At 44.5% G+C, this 25,331-nt stretch overlaps 1 protein-coding gene across 2 annotated transcripts in view; it reads left to right on the forward strand.

Moving 5' to 3' along the window:
• Positions 1-25,331, forward strand: part of CUEDC1 (CUE domain containing 1) — a 137,833-nt gene that overhangs the window by 54,417 nt on the left and 58,085 nt on the right. For both annotated transcript variants that reach the window (XM_060757086.2, XM_060757085.2), the window contains exons 2-3: positions 15,485-15,648; positions 24,497-25,127. In XM_060757086.2, the coding sequence (XP_060613069.2) occupies positions 24,837-25,127 (291 nt within the window). In that variant the 5' untranslated portion in view covers positions 15,485-15,648; positions 24,497-24,836. The remainder of the gene's footprint in view (positions 1-15,484; positions 15,649-24,496; positions 25,128-25,331) is intronic.

Consider the following 25,331-nt stretch of genomic DNA (forward strand, 5'->3'; position numbering starts at 1 on the left):
GACCAAGAAAGAGCAACTCAGCCCATGGGAGGCCTTGGCAAAACGTTCAAGCTGTGAATGAACAGATCTGAGTCTGTGCCGGAAAAGCATTAGCGGAAGAATTGCAGAAGGGAGACAATATGTTTTTGATCTGTTGGGAAGCGGGGAGAGGATAGCAAAGGGCATGCCAGGATTCCCGGGCCTTCTGCCGAACAATAAAAACCCACAACCGGGAAATTATCTGCATCATCAAGGGGATGGGAGCCGCGTGGAAAGTATTACCATTTCCTGGAAGGGGAAGCCATTGGAAATTATCTTCACCCTGAATCTTGGGAAGGATTGCCCTATTGAAGGACAAGAATCACCCACCAGTGAGGATTTTGGGAACTGTACTCCAAAAAGAATATTTGGTTTGGGTGTCAACCAAGCGTCAATGTATTGCAAAATATGTAAATATGTAAAAAAAATGTATTGTTAAAACTTGTGCGCCAACTGCGCCCGTACCTTGGGAAGTCTGACTTGGCCATGGTAGTCCACGCTCTGGTTACATCCCGTCTAGACTACTGCAACGCTCTCTACATGGGGTTGCCTTTGAAGATGGCTCGGAAGTCGGAAGCTCCAGCTAGTCCAACGCTCGGCAGCCATGATACTAACAGGAGCGGAGCGCAGGGAGCATACAACTCCTCTGCTGCACCAGCTCCACTGGCTGCCGATTTGCTACCGGGCTCAATTCAAAGTGCTGGCGTTGGCCTATAAAGCCCTAAACGGTTCTGGCCCAAGTTACCTATCCGAACGTATCTCTGCCTATCAGCCCGCCAGGACCCTAAGATCTTCTGGGGAGGCCCTGCTCTCTATCCCGCCTGCTTCACAGGTGCGGCTGGCGGGGACGAGAGACAGGGCCTTTTCTGTGGTGGCCCCCCGGCTGTGGAACGCCCTTCCTATGGAGGTAAGATCAGCCCCCTCGCTAATGGTGTTCCGAAGAAGATTAAAAACTTGGATGTTTGAACGGGCATTCGGTTAAACAGTGCAATGAATGTGATGATTACAGGAATGGAAATTTGGACGACGGATTGGATCACGACTCTAGTTATGAGATGCATTGTGTTGTCTATTGTTGTGTCAATATTGTTTATTATGCTTTTATGGTTTTAAATTGTATATCGTTGATTGATTCTTATCCTTGTTGTAAACCGCATTGAGTCGCCTGTTTGGGCTGAGAAACTGCGGTATACAAGTTAAGTAAATAAAATAATAAATAAATGACCCCCAGCTTGCAGGAACCTAGCAGCTGTGTTACATTGGTAATCTTCCTCTGAATGGCCCCCAAGCTTGGGGGCAGTATGCTTCCAAATGCCAGATGCTGGAATTAAGCACCAGAAGCTAGCTGACCCCTCTATCCTCATTTATGCAAGCCTCCCAGAAGGGTGTTAGTGGCTGAAGGTCTCTCCTTACAACAGCCCAGGGAATGAGAGAGATAGTATTGATTTGGAGAAGTGTGTGTTTAAGCTGGATCATAGTTGACCGAGCTCCTCGGACCAAATAGTAAAATGGTAGAGCTCTTGGTTTGCATGTGAAGATTCCAGGTCCAGTCTCTAGCTCAGTGTTTCTCAACCTTCCTAATGCCACATCCCCTTAATACAGTTCCTCATGTTGTGGTGACCCCCAACCATAACATTACTTTCCTGGCCATTTCATAACTGTAATTTTGCTACTGTTATGAAATCGTAATGTAAATATCTGATATGCAGGATGTATTTTTATTCACTGGACCAAATTTGGCGCAAATAACCAATACACCTGTGATGATGTGTAAGTTTTATTCCTTTCGTTATGTGTAGTTTGGATAGTGGTTTAGGGATGGTAAGTATGGGAGATTATGTTTTGTGGGAGAGGGTGGCTTGGTGTTAGCTGAGTTGCCATAGCAACAGGGGCGGAGCCAACTGCCTCTTCATGAGGCAGCTGTGTTTTAAAAAGTCAGTCAGTGGCCGGAGAGCTACTGAGAGAACACTGAGTCTTAGGGTGGAGATTTAGGGAATGTAGTTGTAAGCCGGTGAGCTACAGGAAGGGCCTGATTTCTCTAGTGGGAGAAACAGGGAATTAGTCAGTGGCTGGAGAGCTACTGAGAGAACACTGAGTCTCTAGGTGGAGATTCAGGGAATGTGTCTGTAGCCAGTGTGCTATAGGGAATTCTGTTAAAATAAGCCTTTTAGCTTAGTTGTTATATTAGGGCAGTTGTCCAGAAGGGTTACATCTGCTTAAAGAAACTTCTTGAAGACTGTGCCTGAGATTACTCATGAAACATTACTATTGTAACTATCAAGATTTGTGCCTCTTTTGAAGAAACAGTTAAACTTATTATACTGCTGTTAAAATAAACTTGTTACTGTTCTCCTCAAGTCTTGCCTGATACAGTTTCTTCTAAGTTGAACAGCCTGCAATAATAAAGTCAGCCAGAAACAGTCCCTTTATAAAATAGTTCCTAGGCTGATATTGATCGTTGCCCGGCTTCCCTCATAGATTAGGTGGCAGTGGGTGTTTTACCATTCGCACCTTCACAATTGGTGGCATTCGGTGGCATTAAAACGGTCATCGTTATAATTGGTGGCAGCAGTTTAACGACCTCTTCACAACATCCAAATTTGAATACTGGTAGGGTTGATTTTGTCATTTAGGAGTTGTAGTTGCTGGAATTTATAGTTAACCTCCAACCAAAGATCATTCTGAACACCAACTATAGAATTGAACCAAGCTTGGCACACAGGCATCCCGTGACCAACAGAAAATACTGGAAGAGTATGATGTGCATTGACCTTGAGTTCTGGAGTTGTAGTTTACCTACATCCAGGGAGCACTGTGGACTCCAACAATGATGGATCTGGACCAAACTTGGCAAAGATACTCAATATGCCCAAATATGAACACTGGTGGAGTTTGGGGAAAACATATCTTGATATTTGAGAGTTGTAGCTGCTGGGATTTGGGCCAGATGTTCCACACAGAACTCCAACACCTTGAAGGGACTCGTCTGTGAGAGCCTCCTTCCAGCCTTATGCACTCTCTCTCGCTCGCACATGTGCACCATGCTGCCTTTTGCTGAGCACACCTACTCTCTCCTCACCACTTGGAGTCTCAGATACAGCCCTCCCCTTGGCTGAGAGGCCGATTGAGAGGCCAGCCAATCACAGTGGAGGATTCGCTATCTTTTGGTTGGAGGATTCGCTATCTGTTTCCAAAAAGTAAGAGAAGGGCAGGCGCAGAGAGCTTAAGCCTTTTCTGCCAAAGGGGTTCCTAAGACCATCAGAAATATATGTTTTCTGATGGCCTTTGGCGAACCCTCTGAGACACCCTCACCCCCCCCCCCCCCCGTTGCACCTCAGAGTAGAATCACCTTGCTGAAGAACACCAAACTGCACACAGCCAGAAGTCTTTATGGTTTATTGAAAATAAAAGATAAAAAGTTCTTAAAAGCAAAAGTACTGTTTTAAAAGTTCAGGATAACATAGCACTTGAAGCGTAATCCAATAGGCATCAGGAAAGCAAGATCCAAGGAGCACAGGCAAGCTCCTTAGGTAAACGCAAAAGTTGCTTTGACAAAGATCTGGTCTCAAACCCTCTGTTTAATACCCTTTGCAAAACATGAAGGCATTTCTTTGGCCTCTGGCCTCCCTCTTGTTAGCTATCCTTTCACTCCTTCGAACACGGAATTCTAACTGGGTGGCCCTATCTAAAATTCCCGTATCATCAAGGTCAATCTGCTTCAGCCTGTTTTTCTGCTTGCTCATTATCAGGCTGAGAACCAGGCAAGGAGCTATCTTCTCTTTCGGAGTCAATCTGCACCTGGCTGCTATCTTCAGCATCATGCCTTGCTGTGGGAAACTGCACTTCTTCTTCACTATCTATAGCAGGGACATCTTGAACCAAACTGTGAACCTGAGTCCCATCATCCTTGTCAGAAACACTCTTCGATTCCAGCTGTGTCACAACACCACCACCCCGAGATCCCGACCCTCAGGTTAAGAAACGCTGACCTAAGCAATTCGAAAACAGCTGTGAGCTGTGGGTGGAGAAATTAGGCACCACTTCAGTGGGGAGGTATTTTATGGCACCTTAAAAAAAAAACCAGACTGATTCATAGAATCATAGAATCATAGAATCAAAGAGTTGGAAGAGACCTCATGGGCCATCCAGTCCAACCCCCTGCCAAGAAGCAGGAATATTGCATTCAAATCACCCCTGACAGATGGCCATCCAGCCTCTGCTTAAAAGCTTCCAAAGAAGGAGCCTCCACCACACTCCGGGGCAGAGAGTTCCACTGCTGAACGGCTCTCACAGTCAGGAAGTTCTTCCTAATGTTCAGATGGAATCTCCTCTCTTGTAGTTTGAAGCCATTGTTCCGCGTCCTAGTCTCCAAGGAAGCAGAAAACAAGCTTGCTCCCTCCTCCCTGTGGCTTCCTCTCACATATTTATACATGGCTATCATATCTCCTCTCAGCCTTCTCTTCTTCAGGCTAAACATGCCCAGTTCCCTAAGCCGCTCCTCATAGGGCTTGTTCTCCAGACCCTTGATCATTTTAGTCGCCCTCCTCTGGACACATTCCAGCTTGTCAATATCTCTCTTGAATTGTGGTGCCCAGAATTGGACACAATATTCCAGATGTGGTCTAACCAAAGCAGAATAGAGGGGTAGCATTACTTCCTTAGATCTAGACATTATGCTACTATTGATGCAGGCCAAAATCCCATTGGCTTTTTTTGCCGCCACATCACATTGTTGGCTCATGTTTAACTTGTTGTCCACGAGGACTCCAAGATCATTTTCACACGTACTGCTCTCGAGCCAGGCATTGTCCCCCATTCTGTATCTTTGCATTTCATTTTTTCTGCCAAAGTGGAGTATCTTGCATTTGTCACTGTTGAACTTCATTTTGTTAGTTTTGGCCCATCTCTCTAATCTGTCAAGATCGTTTTGAATTCTGCTCCTGTCCTCTGGACTATTGGCTATCCCTCCCAATTTGGTGTCGTCTGCAAACTTGATGATCCTGCCTTCTAGCCCTTCATCTAAGTCATTAATAAAGATGTTGAACAGGACCGGGCCCAGGACGGAACCCTGCGGCACTCCACTTGTCACTTCTTTCCAAGATGAAGAGGAAGCATTAGTGAGCACTCTCTGTGTTCGTCCACTTAACCAATTACAGATCCACCTCACCGTAGTTTTGCCTAGCCCTCATTGGACTAGTTTCCTTGCCAGAAGGTCATGGGGGACCTTGTCGAAGGCCTTACTGAAATCCAGGTACGCTACATCCACGGCATTCCCCGCATCTACCCAGCTTGTAGCTCTATCGAAGAAAGAGATCAGATGAGTCTGGCATGACTTGTTTTTGATAAATCCATGTTGACTATTAGCGATAACTGCATTTGTTTCTAAGTGTTTGCAGACTGCTTCCTTAACAATCTTTTCCAGAATCTTGCCCGGTATCGACGTGAGGCTGACCGGACGGTAGTTGTTTGGGTCATCCTTTTTTCTCTTCTTGAAGATTGGGACCACATTGGCCCTCCTCCAATCTGCTGGAACTTCTCCCGTTCTCCAAGAACTCTCAAAGATGGTTGCCAATGGTTCCGAAATGACTTCCGCTAGTTCCTTCAATACTCTGGGGTGTAGTTGATCTGGCCCTGGGGACTTGAACTCATTAAGAGTGACGAGGTATTCCTGGACGACTTCTTTCCCAATTTGGGGTTGGATGTCCTCCAATCCCTCATCCACTCCATCTTGTTGAGGTTGAAGACTCTCTTTTTGTGAGAAGACCGAGGCAAAGAAGGCATTAAGTAGTTCTGCCTTTTCCCTATCCCCTGTCAGCATTGCCCCATCTTCTCCGCGAAGAGGTCCTATCGCCTCCTTGTTTTTCCTTTTTCTACTGACATAAGAATAGAACCCCTTTTTTATTGTTTTTAATGTCCCTGGCAAGTCTGAGCTCGTTTTTTGCTTTAGCCTTGCGGACCTTTTCCCTACAGGTGTTGGCTATTTGTTTGAATTCTTCTTTGGTGATTTCTCCCTTTTTCCACTTCTTGTGCATGTCTCTTTTGTGTCTTAGCACAGTTAGAAGTTCTTTGGACATCCATTCTGGCTTCTTTGCACTTGTCCTATTTTTTCTCTTTGTTGGCACGGTTTGCAATTGGGTCTTGAGTATTTCACTCTTGAGAAATTCCCATCCATCCGTAACTCCCTTGTCTTTTAGTATCTGTGCCCATGGAATGCTGCTCAGCGTTTCCTTCATTTTTTGGAAATCAGCTGAAGGAAACGCTGAGCAGCATCATTTTCAGGATTTAAAATCTCATGTTGGCTCGCACGTCCAGAGTTCGCATGATCCACTTTATTATTTATTTATTTATTTATTTATTTCAATTACTTCTACCCCATCCTTCTCACCCCCGAGGGGGGACTCAGGGCGGCTTACAAACGAAGGCACAATTCGATGCCTGAACGCCAAAAGGGAAGTCGCTGATCTAATCTCCCCGGGGAGTGAGTTCCACAGGTGAGGGGCCACCACTGAGAAGGCCCTGCTCCTCGTCCCCGCCAGCCTCACTTGTGATAGTGGCGGGGTCGAGAGCAGGGCCTCCCCAGACGATCTTAAATTTCGAGATGGGATGTAGAGGGAGATCCGTTCGGACAAATACACTGGGCCGGAACAGTATAGGTTTTGTAGGTCAAAACCCTATACACTTCCCCATTTACATCAATATCAGCCACAACCATGGGTTGAACTACAACAGTTCCAAGCATTTCAGATAAAGGAAACTCAACCTGTAGTAGCGTGATTCAGTATTATGTTTGAAGGTGGATGGCCTCCTGCCTGGAACTGTTGTTGTTGCTTATATTGTGTTGCAGAGGCAAAGTTGAAAACAGACATATTGGTTTTTGAGAGTCGGTGGGAGGATTTCGATGAAGTGTTGTTGTCCTTGAACACCTGCTGCTAAATGCTGGTTGAATGGTGATGCAAAAAGAGGGGAGAAAGAGGAAAACGGGTGGACTCTTCAGTGAGCTTGTAGAAACCAGCTTCTTGGCTGATTGGAGATGTTTGCTTAATTGAACGCAATCTGTCCTCAGATTAACATCCCGCTACTTGCTGGCTAATGAGGCTAAAGCACCTTGGCTTCTCCCCCAGTTCACAGCAGTGAAACTCTGGAGGTTTCCAGGGAAATATTCAATTTCCTTGGACACCTTCTTTCTTTTTGTTTCACACATTTACAAAGGCCTAAGCAGAAAATCATTCGCTCTTTAGAGTAAGAGTCCTCTTGAAGGAACACAAGGGCTGATTTGCTATTAACCACAAAGACAGGAGTTCTCCTTATACCAGATCAGTCCTGGGCTTAGTTCCAGATAACTGGTTCCTTGTAATGAGTCGCTTTCCCTAATAATTGAAAGCAGAGTAGCATTTATATGCAATCCATTTATTTTCAACTCTAGCTGACGGTAGCAGCTCTTTAGACTGTTGAACTAGAGCCCTGAAACACCTTTTCACCACAAACCATACTCTGTCCAGGTCATCCAGTAAGTAAACGTTTATTAAGAGAAAAGTATGTAAAAATAAGCAGATCTAAAAAGGAGAATCACAGTTCAAACAGTTATTTCCAAGGTTCTTGTGGGTTTTTTCGGGCTATAGAGCCATGTTCTAGAGGCATTTCTCCTGACGTTTCGCCTGCATCTATGGCAAGCATCCTCAGAGGTAGTGAGGTCTGTTGGAATTAGGACAATGGGTTTATATATCTGTGGAATGGCTGGGGTGGGGCAAGGAGCTCTTCCCTGCTGGAGCTAGGTGTGAATGTTTCAGCTGATCACCTTCATTAGCATTTGAAGGCCTGCCTGAGCATGTGGACAATTTCAACAGAAAGGAAGAGACCATGAAAATGAACAAAATCTGGCTACCAGTATTAAAAAACTCTAAAATTACAACAGCAAAACAACAGAGAGGAAACAACCAGGCACAGATTAACACCTCCCAGCAAGAGATTTTCCCAGGCTCAGGCAGGCCTTCAAATGCTAATGAAGGTGATCAGCTGAAACATTCACACCTAACTGCAGCAGGGAAGAGCTCCTTGCCCCACCCCAGCCATTCCACAGATATATAAACCCATTGTCCTAATTCCAACAGACCTCACTACCTCTGAGGATGCTTGCCATAGATGCAGGCGAAACGTCAGGAGAAATGCCTCTAGAACATGGCTCTATAGCCCGAAAAAACCCACAAGAACCTAGTGATTCCAGCCATGAAAGCCTTCGACAATACCGTTATTTCCAAGATAGCCAAGATTCCAAAATCCTTTCAAGTAATAGTCTCAAGAGTCAATCCCCAGATATATCCATAAACATGATAGCATAGATCCAAGGCAGGCAACCTATGTCACACATGAAACTAGAACCAGGAACAAACTTGGAAACTTGAATACACAAATGTATGACCAGGAGCTGTTCACCTGAATACGATGTTGCTCTCACAAAGCAGAAAACCACTTAAAAGGCCTCATACCCTCCCATGACATCATTCCTCACACACCTGCTTATCCTCCGCTTATCTCTAAACCACTGGGGAAAGTGATTCTGTCTCTGTTGTACGCTCTGCCTCCGAAGCTCCAAGTGCCTTGATCTGGACAAACATTCATCTCCGATATTTCTTTTAGCTGGCACTTCTGACAGTTTCTCATGATAACTGATATTGCTTCCTCCACTCTCATAGGAACTTCCAGGAGATTCCAGAACAACTCTCTCCAATGTGTTGTCAAAGGCTTTCATGGTTTGAATCACTGGGTTGCTGTGAGTTTTTCAGGCTGTTTGCCCTTGTTCCAGAAGGAGAGAATGCTTCTGGAACATGGTCATACAGCCCAGAAAACTCACAGCAACCCAACTCTCTCTAGGCCACTTCTATCCTCATCTGGGCCCTCTGAATTTATTCCAGTATCCCCTTCTTCTCCTTCTTCTTCTGAGCACACAGAATCTGACCAGGCTACAACCCAGACTTCTTGTGAGAGCCCATATTCACAACAGCAGGTTCGCAGTTTGGGTGTGATCCTGGACTCATCGTTGAGCCTGGAACCCCAGGTTTCGGCGGTGACCAGGGGAGCATTTGCACAGTTAAAACTCGTGCGCCAACTGCGCCGGTACCTTGGGAAGTCTGACTTGGCCACGGTAGTCCACGCTTTGGTTACATCCCGTTTAGACTACTGCAACGCTCTCTACGTGGGGTTGCCTTTGAAGACGGCCCGGAAGTTCCAATTAGTCCAACGCTCGGCAGCCATGATACTAACAGGAGCGGAGCGCAGGGAGCATACAACTCTTCTGCTGCACCAGCTCCACTGGCTGCCAATCTGCTTGTTGTTCATTCGTTCAGTCGTCTCCGACTCTTCGTGACCTCATGGACCAGCCCACGCCAGAGCTCCCTGTCGGCCGTTACCACCCCCAGCTCCCTCAAGGTCAGTCCAGTCACTTCAAGGATGCCAATCTGCTACCGGGCTCAATTCAAAGTGCTGGCGTTGGCCTTTAAAGCCCTAAACGGTTCTGGCCCAACTTACCTATCCGAACGTATCTCGGCCTATCAGCCCACCAGGACCCTAAGATCTTCTGGGGGGGCCCTGCTCTCTATCCCGCCTGCTTCACAGGTGCGGCTGGCGGGGACGAGAGACAGGGCCTTTTCTGTGGTGGCCCCACGGCTTTGGAACGCCCTTCCCATGGAGGTAAGATCAGCCCCCTCATTGATGGTATTCCGGAAAAGACTAAAAACCTGGATGTTCGAGCAGGCGTTCGGTTAACCCAGTGCAATAAGTGTAATGATTGAAGGATTGGCAATTTGGACGACGAAACTGGATCACGTTTTTAGTCAAGAGATGTATTGGATTGTTTATTGATATATGTATTGTGGATTATGTTTTTATGCTTTTTAAACTGTATACTGTTGTTTGTTATAAGTTGTTGTAAACCGCGTTGAGTCGCCGGCTAGGCTGAGAAACGGCGGTATACAAGTATAGCAAATAAATAAATAAACAGATATTTTCCTGGACTTTGTGTGGAAATGTGAAACCACAGATAATAATAGTGTACCACATTGAGATGAAGGACTCCTGGCCCAAGAATACAACAGAGCCGCATTGAAATAAAGGGACCCAATCTGGAGACTGGGCAAGATCTGCTTTCGATTGTTTCTTTTTGGCTGGCAGCTCTATTGGAATAAGAAATGAATATTTAATCTGCCAGGCTGAGAAGAGCATCCCGGGAGATTATTTTCCCACGGAACAAATTTTTCTTTTTCCCCCTGCATCCAAGATCAGACAATTGTTGTGGACGCTTTGCCCAGTTTCAGGGTAAGGCTTATCTTCAGTCCTGTCTCAGTGACCTGGAAATGCAGCCCTGTTGGGTGGTGCCTAAGGAAGCAACAGGGCTGCTGTTGTTTTTCGGTTTCTAGGCTCATTAATTGCATAACCCAGCTTGCATTTTTTCCCTCATATGGAGTGTCTGAGTGAAAGGGAAAGAACTGCCAGTGCGAAAGAATATTCCACTGGCTCCAGCCAACCTTTGTGATCTGGAGACTGCAGTAACATCGAGGTTGTCCTCTTATTTGGTTGCACTCCGTGATTTCGCAAAATACAAGTCTCTCTCTAAGTAATGCTTATATGTATACTAGCTTGGGTACCCGGTTATTGCATGGGTTATTTGAAAAAGTCATTTTTTATTTTACAAAATGCATAAGGTTGTGGGTAAACTGCAACTCACATCATGCCAGGTTAACCCCCCTGAAACTCCATCAGTAGCTAAAATCTGTCATGTTGGGCAAGTTTGCTCTAGATGCATCATCACTGGGGTTCAGTGTGATCTCTGGCTGCTCCCACCGTGGTGGGTCAGTCCAGTCAAATCCCTCCAGTACGTTCAGTTGGTCATGGGGGTTCTGTGTGCCAAGTTGGGTCCAGATCTCTCATTGGTGGTGGTCACAGTATCTCTAGATGTAAGTGAACTACAACTTCCAGAAATGAAGCTCAGTTCCTCCCATTCATCTCCAGTAATTTTTGTTGGTTATGGGAGTTCTGTGTGACAAGTTAGGTCCAGAGTCATCGTTGGTGGGTCCAGAGTGCTCTTTGATTGCAGGTGAACTATAAATCCCAGTACCTACAATGGCTATAAATCAAGGTGAATTCCCCCCAGACCTCTCTAGTATTTTTCTTCGGTCATGGGGGTTCTGTGTGCTAAGTTGGGTTCAGATCTCTCATTGGTGGTGGTCACAGTATCTCTAGATGTAAGTGAACTACAACTTCCAGAAATGAAGCTCAGTTCCTCCCATACATCTCCAGTAATTTTTGTTGGTTATGGGAGTTCTGTGTGACAAGTTAGGTCCAGAGTCATCGTTGGTGGGTCAAGAGTGCTCTTTGATTGCAGGTGAACTATAAATCCCAGTACTTACAATGGCTATAAATCAAGGTGAATTCCCCCCAGACCTCTCTAGTATTTTTCTTCGGTCATGGGGGTTCTGTGTGCTAAGTTGGGTTTAGATCTCTCATTGGTGGTGGTCACAGTATCTCTAGATGTAAGTGAACTACAACTTCCAGAAATGAAGCTCAGTTCCTCCCATACATCTCCAGTAATTTTTGTTGGTTATGGGAGTTCTGTGTGACAAGTTAGGTCCAGAGTCATCGTTGGTGGGTCAAGAGTGCTCTTTGATTGCAGGTGAACTATAAATCCCAGTACCTACAATGGCTATAAATCAAGGTGAATTCCCCCCAAACCTCTCTAGTATTTTTCTTCGGTCATGGGGGTTCTGTGTGCTAAGTTGGGTTCAGATCTCTCATTGGTGGTGGTCACAATATCTCTAGATGTAAGTGAACTACAACTTCCAGAAATGATGCTCAGTTCCTCCCATACCTCTCCAGTATTCTTTGTTGTTCATGGGAGTTCTGTGTGCCAGAGCCATCGTTGGTGGGTCCAGAGTGCTCTTTGATTGCAGGTGAACTATAAATCCCAGTACTTACAATGGCTATAAATCAAGGTGAATTCCCCCCAGACCTCTCTAATATTTTTCTTTGGTCATGGGGGTTCTGTGTGCTAAGTTGGGTTTAGATCTCTCATTGGTGGTGGTCACAGTATCTCTAGATGTAAGTGAACTACAACTTCCAGAAATGAAGGTCAGTTCCTCCCATACCTCTCCAGTAATTTTTGTTGGTTATGGGAGTTCTGTGTGACAAATTAGGTCCAGAGTCATCGTTGGTAGGTCCAGAGTGCTCTTTGATTGCAGGTGAACTATAAATCCCAGTACCTACAATGGCTATAAATCAAGGTGAATTCCCCCAAACCTCTCTAGTATTTTTCTTCGGTTATGGGGGTTCTGTGTGCTAAGTTGGGTTCAGATCTCTCATTGGTGGTGGTCACAGTATCTCTAGATGTAAGTGAACTACAACTTCCAGAAATGAAGCTCAGTTCCTCCCATACCTCTCCAGTATTTTTTGTTGTTCATGGGAGTTCTGTGTGCCAGAGCCATCGTTGGTGGGTCCAGAGTGCTCTTTGATTGCAGGTGAACTATAAATCCCAGTACCTACAATGGCTATAAATCAAGGTGAATTCCCCCAAACCTCTCTAGTATTTTTCTTTGGTCATGGGGGTTCTGTGTGCTAAGTTGGGTTCAGATCTCTCATTGGTGGTGGTCACAGTATCTCTAGATGTAAGTGAACTACAACTTCCAGAAATGAAGGTCAGTTCTTCCCATACCTCTCTAGTAATTTTTGTTCGTTATGGGAGTTCTGTGTGACAAATTAGGTCCAGAGTCATCGTTGGTAGGTCCAGAGTGCTCTTTGATTGCAGGTGAACTATAAATCCCAGTACCTACAATGGCTATAAATCAAGGTGAATTCCCCCAAACCTCTCTAGTATTTTTCTTCGGTTATGGGGGTTCTGTGTGCTAAGTTGGGTTCAGATCTCTCATTGGTGGTGGTCACAGTATCTCTAGATGTAAGTGAACTACAACTTCCAGAAATGAAGCTCAGTTCCTCCCATACCTCTCCAGTATTTTTTGTTGTTCATGGGAGTTCTGTGTGCCAGAGCCATCGTTGGTGGGTCCAGAGTGCTCTTTGATTGCAGGTGAACTATAAATCCCAGTACCTACAATGGCTATAAATCAAGGTAAATTCCATCCAAACCTCTCCAGTATTTTTCTTCAGTCATAGGGGTTCTGTGTGCCAAATGTGGTCCAGGTCTACTGCCAGTGGGGGTCACAGTGCTCTGATTTGATGCAGGGTGAACTACAACTTCCATCACATGGACTCAATCCCCCAACCTCCTCCAGAATGTTTAGTTGCTGCTCAGTTCTGTTTGTTATGCAGAGTTGCAAAGAGTAGGAAAAGGTTAAGGGAGAGGCAGTGGGCGGGGCGGGAGGTGTCATGCAAATTCCAACCAATGGAGAGAGAAAGGAACACTGGGATGCCTGCCTGTAGTGGAGGAAAACCTTTAAAAGCTAGGATGAAATGGTCCTCTATTGAAAGATGGTGGATCATAGCGCTTGGGGAGGACATTGCCATGGTGGATGTTCATAGTGCTCGCTCTAACTTGCAATATCAGTGGAGGGAGTGCCTTTGGCGTCTTCTCAGCACTTGGAACTATGGTCTGTTTGTGGAGGCAAGAGGCTGTCTGTGTAAGTGGACACCTCCTCCACTTCCACGCATGTTTTTACTTTTATTATGTGTACTAGCTGTGCCCTGCCACGCGTTGCTGTGGCCTATAGTAAAACTTATCAAAGTTGAGGTAGATATCTGGACTATTATGAAAGAGAGGTCCCTACCTATTCCTTCCCCCTTTTCCTCCCCCTTTCTCTCCTTTCTTCCTTCTCTACCTCTTTCTTTCTTTCACTACTGGGTTCCATCCTTCTCTCTTTCCTTCATTCCCTCCCCCTTTCTTCCTTTGCCTTTCTTCCCTCCCTGTTTGCTTCTTTCACTTTTTATTTCCTTTTATTTTACCACCATCATAACAATAACAATAATGCAATGCATTGCCTCTGGGACCTGACACCTCTCCCATTCCCCCTAAAAGGGTCTCATAGGAACAATAGCATAACAACAACAACAACAACAACAACAACAACAACAACAATAATAATAGAAATAACAACCTTTACCCACCACGTGTTGCTGTGGCCAATCTTCCCTCTTTCTCTCCTTCTTTCCCTCCTTCCTTCCTTCCTTCCCTCCCATCTTTCCTTCTCCTCTTCTTTCTCTATCTCTTTCCTTCCTTCCCCCTTCTTCTTTCTTTTCTGCTGTCTCTCTTTTCTTTCCTTCCATCTTTCCTTTTCTTTCCTTTCTTCTTCCTTCTTTCTCTAACTTTCCTTCCTTCCCCCTTTTTCTTTACCTCCCTTTCTCTTTCTTCCTTCTTTCCTTCCTTCCTGTCTTTCCTAGATTTTGACAGGGCAGGAAGGGGCGGGGTGGGGTTTGGAGGTGGCGTAAAGTAAAAGGAGGTAAGATTGGGGCGGGGGAGTGATGGAGCATGGGGTTGCGTGTGTGTGTGCGGCGGCGGGGGAGTGATGGAGCGTGGGGTTGCGTGTGTGTGTGCGGCGGCGGGGGGAGTGATGGAGCGTGGGGTTGCGTGTGTGTGTGCGGCGGTGGAGGGAGTGATGGAGCGTGGGGTTGCGTGTGTGTGTGCGGCGGCGGGGGGAGTGATGGAGCGTGGGGTTGCGTGTGTGTGTGCAGCGGCGGGGGGAGTGATGGAGCGTGGGGTTGCGTGTGTGTGTGCGGCGGCGGGGGGAGTGGGGTTGCGTGTGTGTGTGCGGCGGCGGGGGGAGTGATGGAGCGTGGGGTTGCGTGTGTGTGTGCGGCGGCGGGGGGAGTGGGGTTGCGTGTGTGCGTGCGGCAGCGGGGGGAGTGATGGAGTGTGGGGTTGCGTGTGTGTGTGCGGCGGCGGGGGGAGTGGGGTTGCGTGTGTGTGTGCGGCGGCGGGGGGAGTGATGGAGTGTGGGGTTGTGTGTGTGTGTGCGGCAGGGGGTGTGTGTGTGCGGGAAGCGGCGCGGCGGGGCTTGGAGTGGGCATGGTTTCCGCAGAGGGAACGTTGGCCGGAAGGCCATGTGCACGCGCCAGGGAACTTGCGGCTGGGCGCCAATGCGCATGCTCAGTTGTTTTGCCGTTTTGTGAGTGTGTTGTTGTGTTGTTTTTCATTTTGAGTAGATATGTTTGTACCTTGTGGGTTGTGTTATGGGCATGGGAATTTTGGTTAAGTTTCGTTGGGGGGTTTTTGAGTTTTGTTTCTCCGTTGGATGCCCCTAACAAATTTATATATATAGATAGATGAGCCACCTTGCAAATTGGTGGACTTTAGGGGAAGTTCACCCAACGTTTCTTATGACAGAGGAGCCTCGGATTTCCAGCAACAAGTGATGCGTAGCCTAAACATTAACTTTATTTTTGCTGTGTTTTTTGTCAATTCATTCTCCTTTCACACAAAATATTCAATACACTCAGGAATGACATAGCACTAAAACATGTTTTTTTCTTGCAGGTTGCTATGGTTATTTTCCCATCCATCTGGACATCTAGGGAAAGCCTCTCAGCTTGGCTCGATAACAAGCAGCTTTTGTGGAATTGCTAGAGAATGGGGTGGTGACGTGGCCCAGTGAATTGTCCTTGGTTTCAGCCCATGTGCGCAAAATGGTACACCTAAAGGTACGAATTTTCAACCTAAAGACGTCAAAGCTTTAGTCAACCAACATCCGAACATGAGACAACAGTGCCATACTGTTTTATATTGTTGATTTTGTTATTTTATATTTTGTTATGATGTATTTTGTTATTGTGTGTTTATTATGTTGTATTATTTTGGGCTTGGCCTCATGTTCGCTGCACTGAGTCCCCTTTGGAGAGATGGTAGCGGGTTATAAATAAAGTGTATTATTATTATTATTATTATTATTATTATTATTATTATTATTGGGTTGTTGTAGGTTTTTCCAGGCTATATGGCCATGTTCTGGAGGCAATTTTTCTCCTGACGTTTTGCCTGCATCTATGGCAAGCATCCTCAGAGGTAATGAGGTCCTCACTACCTCTGAGGATGCTTGCCATAGATGCAGGCGAAACGTCAGGAGAAAAATTGCCTCTAGAACATGGCCATATAGCCCGGAAAAACCTACAACAACCCATGGATTCCGGCCATGGAAGTCTTCGACAATACATTATATTATTATTATTATTATTATTATTATTATTATTATTATGTGGCAGCTGAAAAAGCCAAGGGGATGTTGGACTGTATAGAAATAAGTATAGTTTCTAGATTTGTGGTTTCCAACTTGTGCTCCATGGACCACCAGTGGTCCACAAGGGCAAAAATATGGTCCACGGCCTCACTATTACTACACTGTTGCCTCGAAAACACATGGCAACGAGAGCAACTAGTCTCGCGAAACCTTCTTATAGTGCTGAGGCAATGGGGATGTCGAGAGGGAGAGGCTGACTACCCATAAAAGATGACTACTACCACACCAGCTCTAGATTATTAAATACGGTTTTCTGTGGGCGAGCAGATGGCGACTACTCATAGAATCATAGAATCAAAGAGTTGGAAGAGACCTCATGGGCCATCCAGTCCAACCCCCTGCCAAGAAGCAGGAATATTGCATTCAAATCACCCCTGACAGATGGCCATCCAGCCTCTGTTAAAAAGCTTCCAAAGAAGGAGCCTCCACCACACTCCGGGGCAGAGAGTTCCACTGCTGAACGGCTCTGACAGTCAGGAAGTTCTTCCTCGTGTTCAGATGGAATCTCCTCTCTTGTAGTTTGAAGCCATTGTTCTGTGTCCTAGTCTCCAGGGAAGCAGAAAACAAGCTTGCTCCCTCCTCCCTGTGGCTTCCTCTCACATATTTATACATGGCTATCATATCTCCTCTCAGCCTTCTCTTCTTCAGGCTAAACATGCTCAGCTGCTTAAGCCGCTCCTCATAGGGCTTGTTCTCCAGACCCTTGATCATTTTAGTCGCCCTCCTCTGGACACATTCCAGCTTGTCAATATCTATCTTGAATGGCATATTTTCTGTTCTGTCGTGCGCTGGGCCTGTAAAAAATTTCCTTTAGGACAGGACGTGCCAGGGGGCCCAAAGAGAAGTTCTCAGAGGTTTTCCACCACAAATGATCTTTAGATGGCTTGTGAAGTATAACAAAGTGCTTTATTAATGAACAATCAAACAGAATTTTTTCTTGTCTTCAATAAAGTGAAACAAATGCTTCCAGGCTTTTATGCAACTGGTGGCTTCCTAAACTTGCCCACGAAGGACAGGCAACTGTCTTCAATAACTTTTTCTATACTTTAAAGGAAAGTCCCCTTTTTAACTTCTCCCAGGCTGACTGTAATCTAACCCTTACTGATGTGGGCCCCTCTTACCGGGTCGAACTGCTTCTCGAGCACCGAGCGGACCTACCAGTAAAGGCTTGGATATTCTCCAGCTGGAGATCTTCGGTTTTCCAAACTGTTACCCTCTGAAATTCTTCAAAGCTTTGGGGATGTTTCCATGGAAGTCTCTAGAATCTTTGGAGGCTCTTAAGACTGTTCTCCCCCAGAAAGTCTTAAGGGTTGAAGCTTTTGTAAGGTGAATCATAGAATCATAGAATCAAAGAGTTGGAAGTGACCCCATGGGCCATCCAGTCCAACCCCCTGCCAAGAAGCAGGAATATTGCATTCAAATCACCCCTGACAAATGGCCAGCCAGCCTCTGCTTAAAAGCTTCCAAAGAAGGAGCCTCCACCACACTCCGGGACAGAGAGTTCCACTGCTGAACGGCTCTCACAGTCAGGAAGTTCTTCCAGGAAGCTTGCACACGTCCTGTACATTAGTTTTCCTTGCTGATACTAGACTAAAAAATGTCTCCCTTCCCTTCCCAATTGCCCTGAGCAAGGGGCAGAACCAAAACTTAACGATGATGGACAGGTGACTTGCCCTATGACTGCAACCAAAGGAAGCCACCTTCCTGCAGAATCCCTGACTGCAAGCAAACATTTAATACAAAGCAAATAAAGTAGGAGCTCCTGGTACAGCCGTACCAGCACATGTTCTGTATCAGAAACTAGAGCTGATGTGGTCGATCTAATCTAGTTTTCTGAATCAGCACCCCAAATAACCAAACTGAATCTAAAGCTGACCAAAAACTGATTCGTAACCCTTTTGGTACTAATGTTGGAGAGTGGTCCCTGGCCAAGTGGTCCCTGGTCAAAAAAAGGCTGGAAACCACTGGTCTAGATCCAGGAAAGTCATTGGGGCCCCCTGTTTAGCTTTGGTGTCCAGTTCTGGGCAAAGCAATTCAAGAGGGAGATGGACAAGATGGAGCATGTTCAGAGGAGGGCGACTAAAAGGATCAAAGGTCCAGAAACCATGAATCCCTCTGAGGAGCAGCTGATTGACCTGAGTCTGTTTAGCCTCAGAAGAAAAGGTTGAGAGGAGACATGACAGCCATATTTCAACATTTGAAAGGATGCCATAAGGAAGAGGGAGCACTTCCTCTGTTGCTGTGGAGACTAGGACTCAATGGAATAATAATAATAATAATAATAATAATAATAATGTATTGTCGAAGGCTTTCATGGCTGGAATCATTAGGTTGTTGTGGGTTTTTTCGGGCTATAGAGCCATGTTCTAGAGGCATTTCTCCTGACGTTTCGCCTGCATCTATGGCAAGCATCCTCAGAGGTAGTGAGGTCTGTTGGAATTAGGACAATGGGAAGAGACCATGAAAATGAACAAAATCTGGCTACCAGTATTTAAAAAACTCTAAAATTACAACAGCAAAACAGCAGAGAGGAAACAACCAGGCACATCTTAACACCTCTCAACAAAACATTTTCCCAGGCTCAGCCAGGCCTTCAAATGCTAATGAAGGTGGTCAGCTGAAACATTCACACCTAGCTCCAGCAGAGAAGAGCTCTTTGCCCCACCCCAGCCATTCCACAGATATATAAACCCATTGTCCTAATTTCAACAGACCTCACTACCTCTGAGGATGCTTGCCATAGATGCAGGCGAAACGTCAGGAGAAATAATAATAATAATAATAATAATAATAATTATATGGAATTATTATTATTATTATTATTATTATTATTATTATTATTATTGCAAAGTCTTTGGCACAAGCCAGTAAAGGTGGTCCCAGTGGTTGGTGCAGTGCCTAAAGACCTTGACCTGCACTTAAACACAATCGGCGCAGACAAAATTACCATCTATCTGCCAGCTGCAAAAGACCACCTTACTGGGATTTGCACGCATTATTCGCCGATACATCACACAGTCCTAAACACTTGGGAAGTATCTGACATGCGATCCAATACAACCACCACCATAGTGACTTTGTTTGCTGTGGACTCATCTTGCTGTGTAATAATAATAATAATAATAGTTATTATTATTATTATTATTGTGTGGTTTTCTGGCATTGTATACTTCTGCTGCTTCTGTGATGGTTCATTTGTATTTTGATTCTATAGCCCACTTGTCGATGGATGTACAGAATCAGCAGCATCCTCCGCAGACCTTTTTTTCCTGGGCGTCGACTGAGCCAGTATAGACTTCGTTTTGGTTTTCTTCTCCATAGTGCTAATGGGTTAGGTGCTCTTGGTTCCACTCCTCAGCTGAGACCTCTCTGGCTTGGTTGGACCTGCTGGTAGTTACACTACCGCCAGCACAGCTCTCAGCATCGTTGGAGCAGTTAAGCCCCCCACCACAACAAAGTGGCACCCATCTGGGCTCAATGGAGGCAACACCATCAAGGCCATAAACACCTGGGCCATACCTGTCATAAGATACACTGCTGGCATCATAAACTGGACGCAGGCAGAACTGGACAATTTGGACAGAAAAACTAGAAAACTCATGACCATTCATCCTTGCAGTGATGTTGACCGGCTCTATCTGCCTAGAAAGTCTGGTAGCAGAGGACTTTTACAAGTAAAACAAGCAGTCGAAGAAGAAAAACACGATGCCCTGGCAGAATATGTAAAGGAAAGCCAAGAACCTACTTTAATTGAAGTCAATAATCAGAAACTTCTCAAAGCACAGCAGACAAATAGTCAGTACAAGAAAACTGCACTCCAAACCAGAGCCGACAGCTGGCACAACAAAGCATTGCATGGGCAGTTCCTTGAGAAGATTGAAGGAAAAGTAGACAAAGAAAAGACCTGGTTATGGCTCACGAATGGAACACTGAAGAAAGAGACAGAAGGCCTGATTCTTGCAGCCCAGGAGCAAGACATCCAATGCAATTAAGGCCAGGATTGAAAAATCAACGGATGACCCAAAATGCTGACTTTGCAAGGAAGCTGATGAAACCATGGAGCATCTCCTCAGCTGTTGCAAGAAAATCGCACAGACGGATTACAAACAAAGACACAACTCTGTGGCCCAAATGATTCACTGGAACTTATGTCACAAGTACCTCCTGCCAGAACTGGTGGGAACATAAACCCGCAAAGGTCATGGAAAATGAACATGCAAAAATACTGTGGGACTTTCTAATCCAGACCGACGAGTTTTGGAACACAATGCATCAGACATCACGATTGTGGAAAAGAAAAAAGTCTGGATTATTGATGTCGCCATATCGGGTGACAGTCGCATTGAGGAAAAACAACAGGAAAAACTCAGCCGCCATCAAGACCTCAAAATCGAACTGCAAAGACTGGCATAAACCAGTACAGGTGGTCCCAGTGGTCATTGGCTCACTGGGTGCCGTGCCAAAATATCTCAGCCGGCATTTGGAAACAATAAAAATCGACAAAATCACGATCTATCAACTGCAAAAGGCCACCTGACTTGGATCTGTGCGCTTCATTTGAAAATACATCACACAGTCCTAGACGCTTGGGAAGTGTTTGACTTGTGATTTTGTAACACGAAATCCAGCATATAGATCTTGTTTGCTGTGACATACTGTGCTTTTGTGTCAGTAAAATAATAATTATAATAATAATAACAACTAGGTTCTTGTGGGTTTTTTCGGGCTATAGAGCCATGTTCTAGAGGCATTTCTCCTGACGTTTCGCCTGCATCTATGGCAAGCATCCTCAGAGGTAGACCTCTACCTCTGAGGATGCTTGCCATAGATGCAGGCGAAACGTCAGGAGAAATGCCTCTAGAACATGGCTCTATAGCCCGAAAAAACCCACAAGAACCTAGTGATTCCAGCCATGAAAGCCTTCGACAATACAATAATAACAACTATTACTGCTACTATTATTATTAATAATAATAATAATAATATTTCTTACTTGCTTCTCCCCACAGCTCAAGGTGGGTCACAGCTCAAGGCGGGTAATGGTATTAAATCTTTCATTTAAAAGGCTCTAGCAATATTTCTTTCTCAATGTTGTTAAAGGCTTTCGTGACTGGAATCACTGGTTGCTGTGAGTTTTCTGGGCTGTCTGGCCGGGACACCTCCCAACAAAGGATTCCCCCAGGCCAGAAGCAGCCAGGCTTTGAAGCTGCAAGGCTATTCAATGCTAATCAAAGTTGTCAGCTGCAACATTCACACTTGCCCCCAACAGACAAAGAGTTCTTTCTCCCACCCTGGACATTATTCCACAGATATATAAACCCCACTCGCCTAGTTTCCAACAGACTTTACAATCTCTGAGGATGCCTGCCATAAATGTGGGCAAAACGTCAGGAGAGAATGCTTCTGGAACATGGCCAGACAGCCCAGAAAACTCACAGCAACCCAATTTCTTTCTCTTTCCTTTTTTTAAAAAAAAGTTTAAATATGGTCCTATTATCTTGTTGGGCTTTAAGATCTCCCACTTGTCATTTAATGGAAATTAGATAATGTGATAAGTCCTGAACTGCTTCCCAGTGTAATTTCATCCGTCAGCGGCATCTGAACCAGACAGAAATTGTACTTCCTTCATGTATTCTGAGCCAACACTAATCTTCAAGTTTACGACTCTCCTCTTAACTCTCTCTCTGCCTCTCGCCAGCTTGAAGTATTTTACAGTAAAACAAGCTGTAATTTTTCTTTTTTGAAAAAAATATCTTTATTGAAGTTTTTTTAAAAAAACCAAAACAAACAAAAAGTCATAAAGAAAGAAAGAAAGAGAAAAGGAAGAAAAGGAAAGAAAGAAGAGATTTTTTCAAAAGAGAAAAAAATCTTAGCAGATAGTGGTTAAAAAAAGAAAAAATAAAGTAAAATCTGGAGCAGCGTGGTATGTATCTCCTTAGTTGACTTGCCTGAGTATCTTCCAAGTGGTTTTTCCTCTTCTTTCTTTTGTCTTGACTTTTCTTCCCTCTTATTTCCTCTTCCATTTATATTATTATATTTCAAATTTTCTGTTTCAAATAATTTGTCACTTTTGTCCAGTCAGTTTCTTTTATTGGGGTCCCTTTATTTTTTGATATTAGGTATGTTAACCTATCCATATTTTTAATATCTACAATTTTTTCTATCCAATCACTAATTTCTGGGATCTCTTCTTTTTTCCATAATTTTGTGTAGCAAATTCTTGCTGCAGTATTCAATTAAAAAAAAAACACACACAAGCTGTAATTTTTCTGAAGTGTCTGAAGTTTAGGGAGGGATTTCTCCTTCTTTTCCTTCCTCTATATCCCATCATATATCTCCAGTGCTTCTAATATCTCATTACAGAAATCGTGGGGAAAGAAACTGGATTTGATGCAAAATCAATGCAACCATTTATTATTTTATATAAATTTTATTAGGTTATACATATACATAAAAAGGAAAGAAAAAAAGAAAAAAAATCAAAGCATATATTGTTGGGCCTCAGCGTCATGGCACCCTATCTACTACTGGTTGCAGGAGAAGAAGGAGTGATGCTGAATCAGACCTGGATCAGCGTCAGCTGAAGCGCATTCGTGATATCTTTTTGGCCCCGAGCGATTCAGAGGACTTTGCAGGGTTCGGCCCTGAGGACTTAGTAGAGTCAGATTACCGGGGAGTAAAGCGGGTGGACAGTGAGTCTGACAGTGATAGCGATACTCTGTCTAAGAGACTTAAAGATACAGCAGACAATTCCAGTTCAGGGGAACTGGAAGCTAGTGAGGATGAAATGGAGGAGGAACTGGATTGGACTCTTGTTAAGAACATTAGGGACATATGCACCCAAGCTACATCCAGTGATGAGTTCAAGGGGTTCCAGGATACCTGGAAGGAGGGTTCATCCTGGCAGGATCAGGCACTGGATCAACGATGGCAGCATTGGTGTGGCCAAGATGCAGCAGCTGTGGAAAATGATTCAGATGAGAGTAATGAGGCACAATCAAGTGATAGTGACTGTGAATAAATTGAGCACGCTGGGAGATGTAACTTTGCAGAAGACAAAGTGTTGTTTACGTGCTTTGTGCTGCCTAACACTTGCTTGGGTTCCTGGTATCCAGTTTTCCTGCCTTGTGTATCCTGACCTTGGAATCGTGCTACGTGAATGACTTCATCCTGCTCCTGACCTTGGAATCGTTTTGGACTACGCATCTGCTTATCGGACCTTGTTATTGTTCTGAACTCTGTTTTATTAAGAGACTGTTTTGATTTTGTGTTTGCCACACGCTCTTGTTTACTCCTGCTTTCCTTTTGGCTGAGCTCAAGTCCTGGAAGATCCGGATTATCTACTCTTTGTTTACCTGCCTGAAGGCTCTTTTGATTTGCTAATTACACTGCTGTTAAGTGCCTCTTTCAGTTTGTATCTCATTAAAGACTGCTATTATCACTGCAATTGCTGTGAAAGAAATCTCTGTTGCCTAAGTCTCAACATATATATATCAACTTTGGTTTAAGTTTACAAGGAAAGTGGGAGAACATTGGGTTACAGGATAGTAGGAAATTTAAGAAATCAATGCAAAAGAAAGAAAAAGAAAGAAAATAAAAATAATAATAATTTAAAAAATATAGTTGTTTGACTTCCATTCTGTGTCTTCTCCTATATAGTTTTATCATTTGTGTCCTATTGACTCTTCTCATTTAGGTAATTTTCAAATGATGACCAGTTTGTCCCCTTTAGTGGTTTTCCCGAGCTTTTCTTAAAAAAAAGAAGAAGTTAGTTTGTCCATATCTTTGATCTCTTGCAACTTATTTATCCAGTCCTCTGTTTCTGGAATTTTATCCATTTTCCAAATTTTTGCATATGATATCCTTGCAGCCGTCGAAATATAAGTAAATAAAATGTCCTTATTTGAATCTGAAGTGAGTTCTGAGTCCATAATATTTAATGAATAATATTCTGGGGGTTTTGGGAATGAAATTCCCAATATTGTTTTGTGTCTCTTCCTGTATATTTTTCCAATAAGTTTGGGCTTTCTTACAACACCACATATGAAAAAAGCTACCCTCAACCTCATGACATTTCCAACACTTTTTGTCCATATTTTTTATAGCAACCATTTATTATTTTGAGGTTTTCAGACTCTGCCAAACGTCAAAACAGTTTTGCACATGGTGAATGAAGGGCCGTTTTTCCATCCTGTGCCTCTCAATTTCATTATTTGTGCTTTCTTTTCTAATATCTAATTTTTCTCTATTTGCAGTCGAATGGGTTTCTGAGGCTGATGGCTCCCTAGCGTTTCTGAAGGTCCAAACAACTTCTCTGGGGAGATTCTCCTGAATGGAACATCTTCAGATTTGTTGACCTTGCCTGGCTTTGGCAGCTCCGATGCGTCTCCGTTTTGCTGTGGATTACTGGCTTCTGTGGCTTGGAGATGGCGACTTAGTGTCTTGACACGGAAACTGGACGTCGGGTGGTGCCTCGTCCTTCCCTAACTTCTGGCTCAGGATTTATACGTTCCTTCTCTTTCTTTCTTTTTCTACCTCACGAGCTGCTGTGAAAATAACAAAAGATTAAACATTTTTCAAAAGCAGTTATCAAAAATGACAAGTCTGTTCCGGCGGAGCAGCAGCAATGGCAGCTCGAGGAACAGCTCTTCCGCCCAGGAACTTAACAACAGCCGCCCGGCCCGACAGGTACGGCGGCTGGAGTTTAACCAGGCCATGGAAGATTTCAAGACCATGTTCCCCAATATGGATTATGACATCATTGAATGTGTTTTGAGGGCTAACAACGGGGCCGTGGATGCTACCATCGACCAGCTGTTGCAGATGAACTTGGACGGCAGCGGGTGCGAAGACAGCTCTGACTCGGATGACAGCATTCCCCCCGAGGTAAACCTTGCCAATATCTCATTGCAGAAATTGCTCTTCCTGAAATCGTCTTGGTTGGTTGGTTAGTTGGTTGTAGAGCCATCACCATCTTTGAGGAGGTCCTCAGCGTCGTGTGTTTGGGCGCATCTCCTCTTATGTTTTTTTATCTTTTTCCCCCCAGTATTTTTTATTGGAAAAAAAAGAATAGCATATTTGAACAGATAA

This window comes from Anolis sagrei, chromosome 11, assembly GCF_037176765.1.
Source record: "Anolis sagrei isolate rAnoSag1 chromosome 11, rAnoSag1.mat, whole genome shotgun sequence".
NCBI lineage: Eukaryota > Metazoa > Chordata > Lepidosauria > Squamata > Dactyloidae > Anolis > Anolis sagrei.